Consider the following 17,687-nt stretch of genomic DNA (forward strand, 5'->3'; position numbering starts at 1 on the left):
GGCCCAGGAGGCTGAGACAGGGGAATTGCAAGTTCAAAGGCAGCCTCAGCACAAGTGAGGAGCTAAGCAACTCAGTGAGACCCTGTCTCTGAATACAAAAAATGGATGGGTATGTGGTTCAGTGGTTGAGTACTTCTGAGTTCAATCCCCAATAGAAAAAAAAAAAAGTAATAATAAAAATAAAAAGGGTTGGAATGTGGCTCAATGGTTAACACTCCTGGATTTAATCCCTGTTACAAAAAAAAAAAAAAAAAAGGGTTGGGTTTGTAGCTCAGTGTTAGAGCACTCATGGGTTTAATCCCCAATACTGCCACCAGACAAAAGAAAGAAAATAGAACTGACATCAGAGAATTAAAAGAGCGAATATGCATAAAGCCCCCAGTATGATGCCTGGCACAGATTAAGTGTTCAGTAAATGTGCATCTTGTTTGTAAATAGGAAGACTTAATCAGGCAGCCCCCAAAACCTGAACTTTTCTAGTCATTAATTTGACTTTGCAAGAAACCCCTGATAGTAAGGATCATTGGATGGTGGATTCTGGTCCCTGGGAAGGTATAGGATATTTAAATTTTTAAAAACATTTTTTCAGGGGGCTGGGGTTGTGGCTCAGTGGTAGAGAGCCCAGCTCTCCTAGCACATGCTAGCCAAGTGCTCTACCACTGAACCACAACCCCAGCCCTACTTTGTATTTTATTTAGAGACAGGGTCTCACTGAGTTGCTTAGTGCTTTGCCATTGCTGAGGCTGGCTTTGAACCCCTGATCCTCTTGCCTCTGGGATTATAGATGTGCGCCTCCGTTTTAATGTGTGTTTAATTCACTATGGTGAGTTGTACCAGGTGGGACCTTTCCTGCCCTGAGCCTTCCTAGCTATGCTTTTGGCGCAGCAGGCTTGATTTGGGAAACATTTCTTGGAACCCCAGTTCCTCAAGTGAAAAATAGGTAAAAATGAAGCTCTCGTGGCCTCCTTCAGACGTGTGAAGTCAAAAGCCAAGAAAACCCTTGCAAACTGCCAGGTTTCAATCTTGACCCTGATTCTTGGAAACTTGCTTTCAGGACATTATATGCAGCTCTTCTTCCTTCCTGCCTCAGTGTAAAATGGAGAGGTCTACTGCCTTCCTTAGGGCTGCGTATCTTCAATGCAGTCGTTCTAAATTGAGCGAGCAGCATGTCCCTTAAGCCCCAGCTACTTGGGAGGCTGAGGCAGGAGGCTCAGTGGAGCCCAGAAGTTCAATCCAACCTGGCTTACAAAAAAAAAAAAAAAAGAGTACTCATTCTGGAGTTGAGGTTGGAGGAATGCTTTGCGTTCTGGCCAAGGCCTGAGCAGGTGCGCATTTCCCCAGTGAGCACCAACCACCCAGGTAGGCTCGGGGGCCCCCAGGCTTTCTAGGCAGAGGCGGGAGAACCCTGGGCAGTGCAGAAAAGCAAGGGGTGCCCAGGCGACGATGAGACTGCGGGCAGAGAGAGGCGCGAGGTCCCCAGGCCTGCACCTGAGGCCTCTACCCCTGCGGGCGGGAGGGGGCGGTGCGTCCCGGCGGACGGGCGGGGCCGGCGGCGAACGCGCAGGCGCGGGGCCACACGTCCCTGGCTGGGCGGGCGCGAGGCGGCGGCGGGGACGCGCGTCCGTGCAGCCTGGTCCGGGCCATGTCCGCGTGAGCAGGACACCGCCGCCGCGGCCCGCCGAGCCGCCCCGCGCACCATGGGCTCCATTCTGAGCCGCCGCATCGCGGGGGTGGAGGACATCGACATCCAGGCCAACTCGGCCTACCGCTACCCCCCGAAGTCCGGTGAGCGCCGGGCGGGCGCGGAGGGAGGGGACGCCGCGAGCGCCGGGCGGCCCTTCCCGGCTGGTGACCTTGGGCCGGCCCCTCGCGCGGCGCCCCCTTCTTGGTGGCTCGCCCCCCGGGAGGCTTGGTGCGAGGCCGGGGGGTGGGCGCCGCGCTCCTGGCGGGTGGATGGCGGCTCTGGCGCGGCCGGGAAGGCGAAGCTGAGGAGGGGCAGGGCTGTAGGCCGAGCTGGAGAGCTGCGGAATGGCAGGGGGTGAGGGGACAGGGACTGCCTGACTTGTGGCTTAGGGACCTGAGCCACCAGGTGGAAGTGACTTTCCCAAGGACTCAGCGCCGGGAGGCACCGCTGGGACCAGGACCTGAGAAACCCTGTTCCCAGAGTGTGGCCCCCCCTGAACTTTGAGCTCCAGTTCCTGGCTCTCCATCTCCTGTGGGGTGGTTTGCGGTGGAAAGGAGAGAATCCCGACCGAATGGGATATCCAGTGGGGCCCTCAGATGCTGGCTTCTGAGCAACCTGTCTAATGTGGACTCTGTGTCTTGGGACCCCCACAGGCCAGATTTCCTTTGAGTGTGGTCCAGGACCACCTGCTCCTTCAAGTAGGGCATCTTGCTAAACATCCAAGGCTCCACTTCTGATCTGCTGAGACCTAGGAACCTGCCTTTTAAACCCATTCCCCGGGTGAGTCAGATGTCCTATCAAGTTTGAGAAAGTGCCTTGCCCTGGTTGAAAGAAGGTGAGGGTCAGTGGCTCTGGGAACACAAGGGCAGGAACTGGTCCAGCCTCCAGGTAGCCTTATGGGATGGAGTCAGCTGGTAACCTGCTGTTGCCTATTTGCAGGGAGAACTCCCTGCCTGCTGTGTCCCAGGCACAGCAGCAGAGCAGCCTGGACTGGTGTGGGTTGCAAGTCCTGGCATTTCCCTTGTAAGACTCTATGTGTGTTCTTTCTGTCTGTCTGTGGTCAAGCTGCTTAACCCCCTGTATCCTTTTCCTCATCTGTAAAATGGGCTGGTAACTTGTACCATGTTCAGAAGTCTTGCCTGGCACGTTAGAAATCTTCAGCAAATGTTAGTTGGTAAAACTAACATTTGAAAAGGAAACTAGGTGATTGGCCCAGACCCTAATAGATTTAGCAGTGGCATGACAGATGTCAGAAAGTTTACTGTGGCACATCCCATCACCTGGGACCTGACCGCTGTTAATGTCCCATTGGACAAGACAACAAATATGTGGCACTTAGAGCACCACTTTCTGATTCCACTGTGGCAGATGTTGCCAATCATTCATGACATTCCTTTCCACTGAGCCTGGACTGGTTTCAGAATCCATCACAGAACATCCCGTCAGCTGCCACTGATTGATTGGTGCTGGCACTGCAGGTGAAACCCATGGCCACTTGGGCCTTGTAGCCATCAATAGCAGAGTTCTGGGGTTGCCCAGTCCAAAGGCTGTCCTGTCTGGCTAATGTTTTTTCCCTTTCTGTTCCTAATTCTTCTAGGTGCCTTACACACACGTTGTTCATCTGTCTTGGGGACATCAGGATCCTGGTCCTGTGTCTGGGGGTTTACTTGCTTCCCAGGTTCTTGAGAACCCGACAAGGTTGGGGAGAGTCACTGGAAAAAAGAAGGCACCTTATTAGTACTTCATTATTGTCCTGAGGGTGGATTGGGGACTGTAGAGAGTTTGGAAAGGGGTGCCCCTGTGGACTGTTCTGAGAAAATTGTCTTTTCAGGTCTGTCAGTTTTGATGAGGTCAAGAAGAATCATTGGGTGCTAGTGTGTTTTTAAGTCCTTGCTAACCACATCCAGTTTTCTTCCTTCATGGAACTTGCACCATGCTCTGGGATAGCTCTTAGCTTGAATTGAACAACATTTGGTTTGTTTTTATTGTGTTTCACTCTTAACAGTTTTATTGAGGTACAGTTTGTGCACCTTGCAGCTCATCCATTTTAAGAGAGTGACTGACGTGTAGCATCAGAGCTGTAGGTGTGTGGAGTCCTGCACCCACCACCACAGTTCAGACATCTCTTCACTCCCAGGTGTTTCTTTGTACTTGCTTGTGGTTAGTCTCTGTCCTCTGCTCCCACTCCAGCCCATGGCTGATCTGCTTTGTCTTTAAAATTTCCTGGACATCTCACATGAACAGAATCATGCAGCACAAGGGCTTCTTTCCGTGTGTCTGGCTTCTTAGCATAATGTTTTTGAGATTCATCCGTGTTGCAGCATGCATCTATACCTCTGTGTGGTGATGGTGTGTTTGTTCACTGATTAATGGACATTTGATTTGTTTCCTTTTTTTTTGGCTGTTAGAATCAGTGCTGCTTCAACATTCACATACAGTTGATATGAGCACTTGTGTGTTCATTTCTCCTAGCTGTAGGCCTAAACATGGAGTTATTGGGTCATATGGGAGCTATATGTTTAACCTTTTCGAGAACCTCCTAATCGTTTCCCAAAGTGGCTGCACTGTTTTGTATTTTTTCCTACCAGCAGCGTGTGAGGCAGCCAGTTTGTGCCCATCCTTGACAGTGCTTGTCCACCGCTCCGATTTCAGCCAACTTGGATGGGAAGTGAGACCCCACTGTGCTGGGGATTCGCATTTCCCTGGTCACTGGTGATGTTAAGCATCTTTTTGTGTGCTTAGTGGCCATTGTATTTGTGTGTGTGTGTGTGTGTGTGTGTGTGTGTGTGAGAGAGAGAGAGAGAGAGAGAGAGAGAGAGAGAGAGCTATTTAAATCTTTTGTTTAGTTTTTAAAAATTGGATTATCTTCTTATTGAGTTTTCTAGGTATTCTGATACAGTTCCTTTGCCAATCATATGATTTGCAAATATTTTACTATAGTCTGGTTTGTCGTTTGAAGAGCAAGTGTTCTTAGCTTTGATGAACTTCAGTTTCTCATCTTTTAAATGAATAGTGCTTTTAGAGTTATATTGAAGAAATATTTGCCTTGCCCAAGTCATAACCTAGCTTTTAAGGGCCAGCGAGAGCTCACCGGACGCCGCCGGAACCGCGACGCTTTCCAAGGCACGGGCCCCTCTCTCGGGGCGAACCCATTCCAGGGCGGCATAACCTAGCTTTTACTGACCCTGGGTTCAGTCCCCAGTACTGCCAAAGAGAAAAGCCATGGTTTGAGGGATGGTCTTTCACGTGTGGGACTCAGTTGCTTCACTATTGTGTGTTGTGAAGATGATCCTCTTCCCGTCAAGCTGCCTTCACACCTTTGTCAAAACTCAGTTACCACAGATGTGACAGGGCTTGTCCACTCTGTGCTTTTGGCTCACGTGTCCATCCCAGTGCTTCTTCTCTGGCACAGCTTTGCCTCTCAGGGCATTGGACCATGTCTTGGAGAGACACATTTTGTCACAGCTAGGGACAAGTGTCTGTGCTGCTGGCATAGTGGGCAGAGGCCACAGGACAGTCCTAGTGCTGAGGCTGGGAAACCCTGGTCTGGCACACCGCAGCACCTGCTGTCACCTGGCTTGCTGAGCCCGAGTTCTCCAGCTTTCTTCTCCGCACTTGTCCTGGGGGTGCTCAGGTCCTGGATTCCTGTACAAGTTTTGCAGGTAGCTTATCAATTTCTACAAAGACAGTCTGCTGAATTTTGATAGGGATCACAGGATCACATCGAAAGTACAGATTGATGTTGGAGAGTTGCCATCTTTACCATGCTGATTCTGCGTCCGTGGACGTGGCCTGTCTGTGTTTATGGTGTGTCAGTATTTATCTGGATCTCTTACTTTTTGATTATACTTTTTTTTTTTTTAAAGGCACAAGTACAGATTTATTTAGGAAGGCAAGGATCATGTGCTCCATGGGAAGAGTTGGGCTCTAGACAGTGAGGAGCTGAGGCAACTTTTTAAAGGCTAGCAGCACTGGTGTCCCCAGTCTACAGGTGATATAAAGTCCCTTTCATACATTTATTTAATTAATAGTTGATTTTGATGAGAATATTAAAGACAATTAATGTATTAAGGTAATGGTACAGTCCTTGCAGTCTGGGGAACTTGTTCTTGTCATATGCCTCTGATTGTTGGTGAGGACCCTGAGGTTCAGAGGTGACGGTGACTCACAGTGGGGTCAAGGTGGAACCAGATTTAAGGCCAGGCCCCCTGACTCCCAGCCTGATTCTGCCCACTTGCCTCCCTGTCCTGCCTGATAGGGACCTGGTGGCTACAAGGGACTACCCTGAGTTACTGCAGCTCTCTGTAAGCTGTGTCTGATGTGGCACTTTGTACAGTGACCAGGCCGGGCCGGGGACTCATGAGCTTGCTGAAGGGACTTCTGCAGGGCAGAGAGAGCAGGGTGAGGGGACCAGGACCTTCTGCAGGGCCAGGACTGCTGTGTCCCAGGCATGCCCAGGAGAGGCAGAGTAGGCACTTGCCTGGGCTTTTGCACTTGTTGGAGTGGAAGGTGTGGGGGCTTTGGGAACTGGGCACCTGGCTGCAGCACAGACTCCCCACTGGCGTTGAGCCCCAGTGCTGTGGTCGGTGGTCTGTGGTCATGGTGGTAACAGCAACCGTGAGGGCTTTGCTTGGAGGCCTGTGTTGTCCGTGCAAGGCTGGCCCTGTTTTCACATTGTGTGTGTGGAGTCTGAAGTATAGACAGGCACTGCCCCTGGCTGGTCACCCAGCGAGGTACAGAGCAGGTGTGAGGGCACCACAGCCAAATCCTTAAAGAAATGACGGTGTCCAGAATGCAGAGTGATGCCAACTGTCTGCCCTGCTGCTTGAGCACCACTCTGGGACCAGGTCACCCAAAGAAGTGGTGGAGGAGGGGTGCTCAGACCTGTGGCCCCCATGCTGGGCGGGGGTGTTGGTGCTCTGTTCCTTTTGTGGCTGGGTGGTATTTGGCTGCCTGCATTGTTTGTCATCTGTCTGAGGACATGGGATTGTTTCTGGGACAGACTTTCTCCATGCACCCAGAGAACTTGCTGTGGCTTCACTTTTCCCTATTTTGTAAAAGAAGCCAATTCCCAGTGTCCCTTTGCCTAGGTGTCCAGTTCCCAGTGTCCTTGTCTGGGCTGGGGCTCTCTGCAGCTCTGTGCTCATGGGGCCTCTGTAAGAGGCAAAAGACAAGAATCCTTGCCCACAGGGTGCGCACAGCTCAGTGGCAGAGTGCTTGCGTAGCATGCTTGAGGCTCTGGGTTCCCTCCCCAGTGCTGCACCAAAAAAAAAAAAAAAAAAAAGTTTAAATGTAAAGAGGTGTGGTGGTGTGTGCCTGTAATTCCAGCTTCTCCAGGCTGAGGCAGGAGGGTCTCTTAAGCCAAACAAATAAGGCAAGACCTCCCCCAGGAAGCCAGGTTTTCTCTTCCCAGGAGGGCTCCCCGCTCCCCTCCTCTTTTCTTGTCTGATATAGTCAAGACCAAGAAGCTATGTTTGGGAGTTATTTTGGGGTGTGTGTACAGGGGTTTCCACCCAGGGCTTTGTGCACATAAGTGCTCTACCACTAAGCTATATCCCCAGCCCCCTTTTTTTATTATTATTGTTTTGAGATAGGGTGCTGGGTTTGCAGTAAAATGTGAGTGTCCCTCGTTATTGAAGCCCAGTCCATCCACAGGAGCTCTGCTGACTTTGCCTGGCCTTGACCTGGCTCTGGGTCTGCACCAGGGACTCAGAACCTCCTGGGTTGCATTCCTGAGCCTGGTCACAGCTGAGCTGGAGGTTTTTGTGGTGGCCGCTGCCATCCAGCGCCTGAATCTTTCTGCACCAGCCTGCCCTTTAGAGAATCATAGTCCAGGCTGAGAGAGCTCTGGGGACCTTAGGAGTAGGCTAGCCAGGTGGCCTACGGTCCTGTGCTGGGAGCTGGCAGTGAGGCCCTCTTCCCAGGGTGAGGCAGGCTTTGTTCTGGGCTGTGTGTAGGAGCCAGTGTGTGCTCATCCTCCTGGCTTGGGACCACCCAGGGTGCTGTGGAGTTGTAGATCAACCTGGACTCTCACTGGGGGCTTGCACCTCACGCCTGGGAGCAGCTGGTCAGTGTGCTGAGGAGAGCACTGGCTTTGGTCCTGACGCTGTGCCAGAAGTTTCCTATGTGGCGTTGGCCAGTCACTTGCCTGCCGTGGTCCCAGCTTCCCACCTAAAGCCCAGGGGAGCTCTGTTTCCCCAGAACTCTTTTGGGTCTGATGGTGTCGGCCATGGGAGTCAGCAGGGTGTGGCCTGGCCCTGGCCCAGCTGGCCTTTGGTTTTCATGGGGCCCAGAAGTTCTCTGGGGAATGTCCTGCATTTCCTGGATGACCCTGGTGGTGACTGCTTCTGCCTGTACAACCTCAAACCAAGCATGGCCACCGTCTGGGCCTGCGAGGCTCACACTCAGCTTGGCTTCCTGTGGCCTTCCACTGGGTTCAGTGCAGCCTTCCAGCTTCTTTCCTCTGAGTGGTTTGTGAAGTGGAGGGTGGTGTTGGGTCGCCTCCTCCCTCCCTGCCTAGCCTGGCTCAGTGCAGGGTGTATGGCTGTGGGATTGTCCCCTTGCCAGCTGCCCCTGCATCCCCCCAGCTCCTCTACACTCAGCCGCCTCCTGGCCCGGGCACCTGGGCCTCCCTGGGGACCATGGAGTCTGTTTCCTGAAAGGCACTGCCAAGACTGGGGAGGGCAGCTCTTCTGCTCCCCCAGAGTAGGTGCCGTAGCTTATGGAGATGTGTGAACCAGTCTTTGCTGGGTCTCCGTTGTCCCCAGCTCACGGTGGTGCATTGCTCCTCCTCCCTGCCATGGCAGTGCTCTGGCCTTCAGGCCCCCCCCTGCAGGTGGGATATCAGGGTTCCAGCCAGTGTTGACTTCCTGTCCCTTGTTACAGGTGGGGACAGTGAGGCTAGAGAGGTGGTAGCCCAGAGTCACCCAGCTGGAGTGTAGTGGGGCTGAGGGCACAGCGGCAGGCAGAAACATGCTGTTGTGGGCACACATGTAGACTCAGCTGGGGGATCATAAAGTGGGGTGACTAGAGCCAGGTCAGACCCCCTCCAACACCACAGGCTGTGGGGGCTGCCCTCCCTGCCTACCATGTAGGATGATGTGGGGCCAGGAGGGGCATTCCTGAGAGCAGCACTTCCAGGACCTGTGATGTTCTCATCTCACAAGTCCAGGGCCCAGCAGATTTAGTGGCACAGGCACCAAGTCAGTTGGTAACCTGGTGACTGGGAAATCCTGTCCAAGTAGAGAATGAGAGGAATTTCCAGCAGGTGGAGCCAGTGAGCCCTTGCCTGCCAACCAGCTGGCCTGTAAGGCTCCTTTCCCCTTGGTGGGAGCCATGACCCAGGCAGCCCAGCGCATCACCTGGCCCAAAGGCTTTCTTCAGAAGGGTGACCTGGGCGTCTTTGTTAATGGCATGGTTTGCCTGGCGTGGTTGAGGACGTAGGGAGTTCCAGAGAAGATGCCACCTCTTGGCTGTGTGTTTTGAGTGGGTTACTTGACCCTGCTTGCCCGGGATTCTTGGTGTCATCCACCTTCCCTCATCCACCTCCTGGGTGGGGCCAACCTGGTGGTCACAAGGGGGTAGGATTGTGGCCACTTGTAAGTGGTGTCTGGTCTCAGGCAGAGGGAGGACAGAATGTAACCAACTCTGTAAGGAAAGCTGAGACTGTGCAAGATGCTAGTCAGGGCGGGAGGATTTGACAGCCACCGTGCAGCTGGCCTACAGGTGGTCAGGGTTGCTTTTCCTGAGGTTGAGTCTTAAGGCCACAGTAGCAGGGGAGGCTGAGCGCAGAGCTGTGGCTAGCACCGGCTGCAGGGACTAGCGCCTGGGGCAGTGACCAGCACAGGGGCAGGCACAGCAAGTGTGTGGCAGCCTAGGTGGGTCAGACACTTGGAACCCACATTGTGCGACAGGTGGCTCTTGGCTCTTGGGCCTTGGGGCCAGTATGTCCCAGCACCAAGATGCTCAGTGACCTTCCACATCTGCTGTCTTGTGGCTGTTGAGGTGTCCCACATGAATTTGGGTACAAATGCTCCTCAAGAGTCCAGACCAGGAATCTCTGAGCTGGTGCGTCCCAAGCTCAGGCCTCTGGTAAACTGGATATAATGAAAACTGGGTAGTGGAAGGTTAGGGTGACATCTGTGGCCATTCACCTTCTCACTGTCCAGGTCATCTAGTGCCTGTAAATAGGAACAGAGTCTGCATCCTCAGGCAGGGAGGAGATGGACCATCTGAGCTTGAGTCCCAGTGACAGGGCAGATGGGGAGACGGTGAAGCTCTTCCAGCCAAGGTGTTTAAGGACTGCCCCCAGGCTCTGGGCTCCAGGAGCGTCTGCCTCATAGCTGTGGCCAGAGAAGGGTTTCCAACTGTTCTCATAGGAAAGACCTTCATGTAGCTCTTTGTGGATGAACAGCTGCCCATTGTGATTGGCAGTGGCTCCTCTGGCCACTAGAGTCCACAGGGTTGAGCCCCAGATCAAACTTCTGTGCTCAGTTTTCTGAGTGGGAAGCAGGGCTGTTGGAGAGCCCCAGCTCACGCCCGCCCCAGCTCACGCCCACCGGAGCAGCTGTGGGGAGCCAGTGCCTGTGGCCTTCGGCATCTGTCACATCTTCCTTCTTATTTCTCACCCTCACCTCCTTTTCCTTTTTTCTCCCTCCCTCCTGGCAGCTCTGCCGCCTCCTCTTAGTCCTGAGGTGTGTGTGTGTGTGTGTGTGCACATGCAGACATACGTGCAGACATGTTTAACACACGGGCATGTGCACACACAGTGCACATGCATGTGTGTGTTTCTGTTTATACCCATACATACATACAGATCCTTCCAGGAACTGCTACCAGTTTCCCCATGCACACATTCCTTCCTTAGAAATTCCCTTTTAAAAAAATATGAGCAGTGGTACATGTGCACAATGGAATATTACTCAGTCATAAAGAAGAAATAAATTATGGCATTTGCTGGTAAATGGATGAAACAGAGAATTATCATGCTAAGTGAAATAAGCTAATCCCAAAAAACAAATGGCCTAATGTTCTCTCTGATATGAAGATGCTGACTCACAATGGAAGGGGGAGGTTCACCAAATTGGAGGGGAGAAGGGGCGGATGGGAACAGGAAAGACAGTAGAATGAATGGACATGACTTTCCTGTGTTCATTTATGAATACACCTTCAGTGTAACTCCATACCATGAACAACCACAAGAGTGGGAAGTTATACTCCATGTATGTGTGATATGACAAAATACATTCTACTGTCATAACTAAAAAGAACAAGTAAAAAAAAAGTGATCATACAAAAATATAAGCTGGGCCCAGTGGTGCACTCCTGTAATCCCAACTACTCCAGTGGCTGAGGCAGGAGGATTGCAAGTTCAAGGGCAGCCTCAGCAATGTAGCAGGATCCTGCTCAAAAAGAGCTGGGGAAGCAGTTCAGTGGTCAAGTGCCTGCCTAATGTGTGTTGAGGTTCTGGGTCCACTTCCCAGCACTGAAAGATAAAAGCAACACAGAGAATAATGTAACAAATGCATAATTAACTTAATGCATAATTCACAGTTAACACTTTTTATATTTGTTTATCTACTTTCTTGGGGAAAAATAAAGGGATAGCAGTTCCCCAGCGCCCATCACGTCTCCCTGGCCCTGGGTGTGACCTTCCTTGCCTTCTTTCTGCATGTGTGGGTGTCCACCCGTGAGCTCCAGGATGCTCTGTGACATGGGTCCCCTTCCTCCTTGTCTGTCAGCAGCTGCAGGCCTGTGCCGTCCCGTGTCAGCTCTGGATGCGTGCAGTCCTGGCTCAGTCCCAGCTGGTGAGCAAGGTGGTCCCAGCCTGTGATGGCCCCTGCCACTGTGCACTTCCCTATTGACAAGGATGGGATGGGACTTTTTTTTTTTTTTAAATTAATGCTTGAAAGTCTTATTGATTATACTGTGCATTTCTGCAACCTAGATGTGTACTTAAATTGTTATTAGAATCTGAAAAAATCAATAATGCTCTGAGAGAATTTAACTTATAGCTTCAGTGGCTGTTACAAATTCCCAACCGATTAACACAAATAGCTACCATTTTTACCAATAGCAAGCAAAAATGCCAAAATATGTTGACAACATATTTCTGAAGTGGTTGGGCTACTTCCCCCCATGGTTAATTCAGTTCATTCATGTCCTGACAGTTAAATATAACCTAGTTCTGGAACAGTACACATTTCAGCATCAATTCTAGCTCTTTTTCTTCTTTCTGCGTTCTGGGGATTGGATCCAGAGCCTTGCACTTGCTAAGGCAAGACTCCATCTCCAAGGTAACAGGCCCAGCCTTTTTTGGTTTTCATTTTGAGACAGAATCTGTCCAAATTGTCCAGGCTGGCTTCTTCCTGCCTCAGCCTCCCAAGTAACTGGGATTACAGGCATGCACCGCCGTGTCCCCTAGTACTATTTTTTATGTAGAGAAACCTTGATCCCATAAACAAGTAAATGAGAATTAACAAGGTTTTGATAATCCATAGCATCTAATTCCAAGTTACTTGGCAAAAATCCTGATATAGACCTAGTATCAAAACAAGTCGAAAGCTGGGTGCGGTGGCACACCCTGTAATCCCAGCGACTTGGGAGGCTGAGGCAGGAGGATCGTGAGTTCAAACCCAGCTTCAGCAACTCAGTGAGACCCTGTCTCTAATAAAATTACAAAAAAGGGCTGGGGATGTGGCTTGGTGGCTAAGCATCCCTGGGTTCAATCCCTGGTACCAAAAACAAACAAACAAAAAAACCCAAAACAAATTGAAGGACCCTACAGCTCAGGAAATAATGCCAAGAGTTAAGAAATTCAATGACATCAAATTGAGAAGCTTCTGTACAGCAAAGGAAACATTAGGAATGTGAAGAGAGAACCCACAGAATGGGGGAAAAATCTTTGGTAGGTACTTTTCTGTCAGAGGATTAATACATAGAATATTAAAAAAAAAAACTACCTCAAAAATTCAGATAACCCAGTTAATAAATGGGAGAATGAACTAGACACTTTTCAAAAGAAGAAATACAAATGGTCAACAAATACATGAAAAAATGTTCAACATCCTTAGCAGTTAGGGAAATGTAAATCAAAACTACATTGAGGCGGGTTGCGGGTGCACGCCTGTAATCCCAGCAGCTCAGGAGGATGGTGCCAGCAAAAGCAAGGCACTAAGCAAATCAGTGAGACTCTGTCTCTAAAATACAAAATAGGGCTGGGGATGTGGCTCAGTGGTTGAGTGCCCCTGAGTTCAATCCCTGGTACCAAAAAACCAAAACAACAACAACAAAAAAACTACACTGAGATTTCATCTCACTCCAGTCAGAATGGCAGTCATCAAAATTCAAACAATGAAGGGGCTGGGGTTGTGACTCAGTGGTGGAGCCCTTGCTTAGCATGTGTGAGGCACTGGGTTCGATTCTCAGCACCACATACAAATAAATATAAAGGTCCATTAACAACCAAAAAAATATATTTAAAAAATGCAAACAATGATAAATGCTGGAGAGGATGTGGAGAAAAAGAAACACTTTTACACTGTTGGTGGGACTGAAAATCAATACAACTACTATAGAAGTCAATTTGGAAGCTCCTCAAAAGACAACATATGGAACTACCATATGACCCAGCTATACCACTCCTCAGTTTTATCCTAAAGAATTGAGATCATTGTATACTACAGTGATACACACACCCATGTTTATAGCAGCACAATTCACAATAGCCAAACTATGGAACCAGAGTAGGTGTCTGTTAGCAGATGAATGGATAAAGAGAATGTGATATAGCCAGGCATGTAATCCCAGTGGCTCTGGAGGCTGAGCAAGGAGGGTTGCAGTTTTGAAGCCAGCCTCAACAATTTAGTGTGGTTGTAAGCAACCTAAGGAGACCCTGTCTCAAAAAATAAAAAGGGCTGGGGGTGCGGCTCAGTGGCTAACCTTGGTTTCAATCATGATACCCCCCCCCAAAAAAAAAGGGGGAGATACACATTCACACAAACATAATGGAGTTTCATTCAGCTGTAAAGAAAAAATGAAATTATGTCATTTGTAAGAAAATGGATGGAACTAGAGAGAGTCATGTGTCTTCACTCACGTGGAAGCTGGAGAGAAAAAAGGAAAAGATGGGCGTGGGGGCCGGAGATCTCATGAGAATCAAAGGGAGATTGAAAGAGGAAAGTGGGGCTGGGGCTCAGCGGTAGAGCACGCACCTAGCACGTGTGAGGCCCTGGGTTTGATCCTCAGCACCACATAAAAATAAATAAAGGTATTGTGTCAACTACAACTAAAAAAAAAAAAGTTAAAAAAAAATAGGAAAGGGACCAGGGTCGGGGGGTGGTAAAGAGGGAGACGTGCTGGGGCATGATGTTGGCCAAATTTCATGTGGCATGTGTGAATATGTAATGATGAATCCCATTGGTATGTGCGACTACAATGCACCAATAAAAACAGGTAGAAAACAAAAACAGTGAGGGTATACCAGCCAACAGCGCGAGATCAGGCCCTTCCCCTTCTGGATGCTTCTGTTTGTGTCTTGTACTTCAGGTGACCTCCATCCTTCTTATCCTGGAAAGTGGTTCCAATTCTGTATTATTGTAACCACTGCCAACAATCCTCCTGTCCCAGGTCTCAGATCTTTTTTGTCAGGGTAGGGGGTACTGGGATTGAACTCAGGGGCACTCAATCACTAAGTCACATCCCTAGCCCTTTTTGGTATTTTATTTAGAGTCAAGGTCTTGCTGAGTTTCTTAGCGCCTCACTGTTGCTGAAGCTGGGTTTGAACTCACAATCCTCATGCCTCAGCCTCCTGAGCTGCTGGGATTACAGGCATGTACCACTGGCTCAGGTCCAGATCTTTTAAAAATAGTTTGTTGTTTGCAAGTAATGTATGTTAGATGTACACAACTCATAAAAAATACTTAAAGCAAACAAGAAGTAGTAATTGGGGGCTGGGGATGTGGCTCAAGCAGTAGCGCGCTCGCCTGGCATGCGTGCGGCCTGGGTTCGATCCTTAGCACCACATACAAGCAAAGATGTTGTGTCTGCCGAAAACTAAAAAATAAATATTAAAAAATTCTGTCTCTCTCTCTCTCTCTTTAAAAAAAATAAAATAAAGACAATGTATTGTTCTTTATAAAGTTGTTAAAAAAAAAGAAGTAGTAATTGCCTATTGCATCTTGATCCAGAGATATGAGTTTGTAGCATTTGTTCTGCTGAAGAGCAGAAGGCCTAAAACTACCCTGACTTTGGAGCCCCTGGGGTATCAGAATGTGTGGGGCGAGGCAGCGAGCTTGTGGAGGGAGAGTACTAGCCAAGCAGTGCGCGCCAAGCAGATTCAGGGTGCAGCCTGCAGACATACATTTATTTATTTTGGGTAATGGGGGTTCAACCCAGGGATATTTTACTCCTGAGCCATCTCCCCAACCCTTTCTATTTTTTATTTTGAGACAGGGGCTCACTAAATTGCATAGGGCCCTGCTGAATTGCTGAGACTGGCTTTGAATTTGAGGTCCTCCTGTCTCAGCTTCCCGAGCCACTGGGATTACAGGCGTGCCACCACCATGCCAGACTGGAGGTCACAAACTGAAGAGGAATAGCCCAGGAAGGCCTTGCTGGAAAGGGTCTTTTTTTCCACATGGCTCATTGTGTGCTGACCTGTTTTGTGGAACACTGGGTGGTGGTCCACAAAATCCAGGGGTCGTGTTTGGTTAACCGAGCACCACTATTCTATTCTTTGTGTTGGGCTGCACTTGTCTCAATTCCTGGTCTGTGTGGCCTAGGGCTGAGTTGAGGTTAGGCCCCTTCCTGCGGTTGCTGGGGAGGAGCTGTGGCCTCATCACTCAGGCCTGGCCAGCCTTTGTGGTCATGACTCCCATAACAGGCTACAGTTCTCAGGAAGGGCACATATCCCTCAAGGTGCCCCTGGTTACTTGAGGGCCACAGAATTCTCCCTGGGGGCCCCAGGAAGGACCCATATGGGCTCCTGGATATAGAAGTCCCTGCTGCTCATGAGCCCAGGGATGCACTATCTGAGCATCCCCCGATTCAGAGGCCCCGAGGTCACCTGGACCCTCCTATTAGGTCCTCCTGGGCTTCTGTCCCTTTAATCCCTGCCCTGTCGTCACATTTGTGTGCTTCTTTGTCCACACCTCTCCTTTCTCCTGGAGCAGAACAGGCACTGGACTGAGGATCATCCCAACCTAGTTAGGACCTCATCCTCACTTGCTGCCTGTGTCTGCAGAGACTGTTTCTAAACGAGGTCACGCGCAAGGGTAGGGTGTTGCCTGGGCGTGTCCTTGCCAGGTATACAGCGCTCGGTCCACTACAGAAGGAACCCATGTGGGAGTTTAGAATGGCTGGTGGGCCTGGAGCGGAGGGGCCAGAGGCTGGTGGGCAGCCTTGGAAGGAGTGAGGCTGGAGGATGGCTGTGGGCCAGGCACACTGGCTTCCTCAGGATGGATCCTTCCCCAGGGCCAGGCTTCTTGAGCCTCATAAACTGCAACTCTTGTTTCCTTTTTTAAACAGGAAACTACTTTGCCTCACACTTCTTCATGGGAGGTGAGAAATTTGACACCCCCCACCCTGAAGGCTACCTTTTTGGAGAGAACATGGATTTGAACTTCCTGGGCAGCCGCCCAGTCCAGGTAGATCCCAGTGGGACTGGCTCTTATGGCCGTGGGGTGGGCGGCCCTGCTGTGAGGATGAGCAAGCACTGAGTCACCCCAAGTGGGCAGAGTTCCTGCGAGGCTACAGCTGAATGAAGTGGGGTGTGGGTGATGGGGTGCATCCCTACACTACTTCAGGAGGTCAGCCAGCCGGGTGGGTCCCTGTAGGATGAGCAGCCATTATTGAACTGGTATTCAATGGGGAGGTGTTCAGCAACCCCATTCCGTAGAATAGCACGCAAGAGATATGATCCCAAGAAGGGAATATGGCTTCTAGATATTTCTCACTAGGCAGCAGAGAAGTGCATGTATGTAGCTGTGCACACACGTGGCACCTGTTGTGTGCCTAGGGGTCTTTTGGGGCTGGGGGCAGAAGTCAGATCCTTCCCCTGTTCCCTAGTGTGGGTGTGTTCCAGATCATAAAGAAGAGAACATTTGATTTGCAGCGCAGTGGTACACATCTGTAATCCTATTAGCTCAGGAGGTTGAGGCAGGAGGATCCCAAGTTCAAGGACAGCCTGAGTAATTTAGCAAGACCCGAAGCAACTTAGTGAGACCTTGTCTCAAAATAAAAAATAAGGGCTGGAGATGTGGTTCTGTGGATAAGTGCTCCTGAATTCAATCTGAGTACAAAAAAAGAAGGAAAGGAGGGGAAGGAGGAGGAGAAGAAAAAACATTGGACCAAAGGGTGGTCAGAAGAGAGAGTGATGGGTGTCTCCGTGGCAGAGCGCTTGCCTAGCATGTGTGAGGCACTGGGTTTGATCCTCAGCATAAAAATAAATAAATAAATAAAATAAAGATATCGTGTCCATACAACTAAAAAATATTAAAAAAAGAAAAAAAGAGAGAGAGAGTGTGTGTGACGGGAGGGGAGGGCCTGCTGCGGAGGCCATAGCTGAGTTGAGTTGTAATGGGTGGGACAGAGTCCCCTAGGAAGAGCAGGGTGGCAGGGGCACTGGAGTGGCCTGGACCAGGCTCCTGACAGGCGGTGCATCTGGGAGTCCAGCAGGGCTCTGTAGGCTGACTTGGGCACAGGAGGTGAATGGGTGTAGGTGTCCAGGGGCCAGTGGCAAGGAGGGCAGGTGGGTGTTGCAGCAAACCCTCAGGAAATGAGGGAAGGTCCTCCTGGGGCAAGAGAGGCATCCTGGTGTGTTGTGGAAATCTCTGAGGACAGAGGGTGGAGCCAAGGAAGGTGCAAGGAGCCAGGAGCCGTTGGCTCACGTGGAAACTCTGGGAAAAGCTGCGTTGGGGCAGCAGTTCTGAGGGTGTACAAGAAGGAGTCCTTGGGAGGCAGAGGGCTAACTGAGATGGTCAAGGCCGTGAGGCTGGGCAGGCCT

The 17,687-nt window shown here is 50.4% G+C and overlaps 1 protein-coding gene across 3 annotated transcripts in view; it reads left to right on the forward strand.

Moving 5' to 3' along the window:
• Positions 1-17,687, forward strand: part of Mgrn1 (mahogunin ring finger 1) — a 44,407-nt gene that overhangs the window by 3,020 nt on the left and 23,700 nt on the right. The window contains exons 1-2 of one of the 3 annotated variants that reach the window (XM_046444476.2): positions 1,594-1,785; positions 16,211-16,329. In XM_046444476.2, coding sequence (XP_046300432.1) covers positions 1,698-1,785; positions 16,211-16,329 — 207 coding nt within the window. In that variant the 5' untranslated portion in view covers positions 1,594-1,697. Of the gene's footprint in view, positions 1-1,593; positions 1,786-16,210; positions 16,330-17,687 lie in introns of those variants that run through there. The other 2 variants (XM_046444480.2, XM_046444482.2) reach the window with 2 other exon arrangements.

Source organism: Marmota monax, unplaced genomic scaffold (assembly GCF_021218885.2).
Source record: "Marmota monax isolate L192 unplaced genomic scaffold, Marmota_monax_Labrador192_F-V1.1 WCK01_AAM20220418_F8-fsc00035, whole genome shotgun sequence".
Classification (NCBI taxonomy): domain Eukaryota; kingdom Metazoa; phylum Chordata; class Mammalia; order Rodentia; family Sciuridae; genus Marmota; species Marmota monax.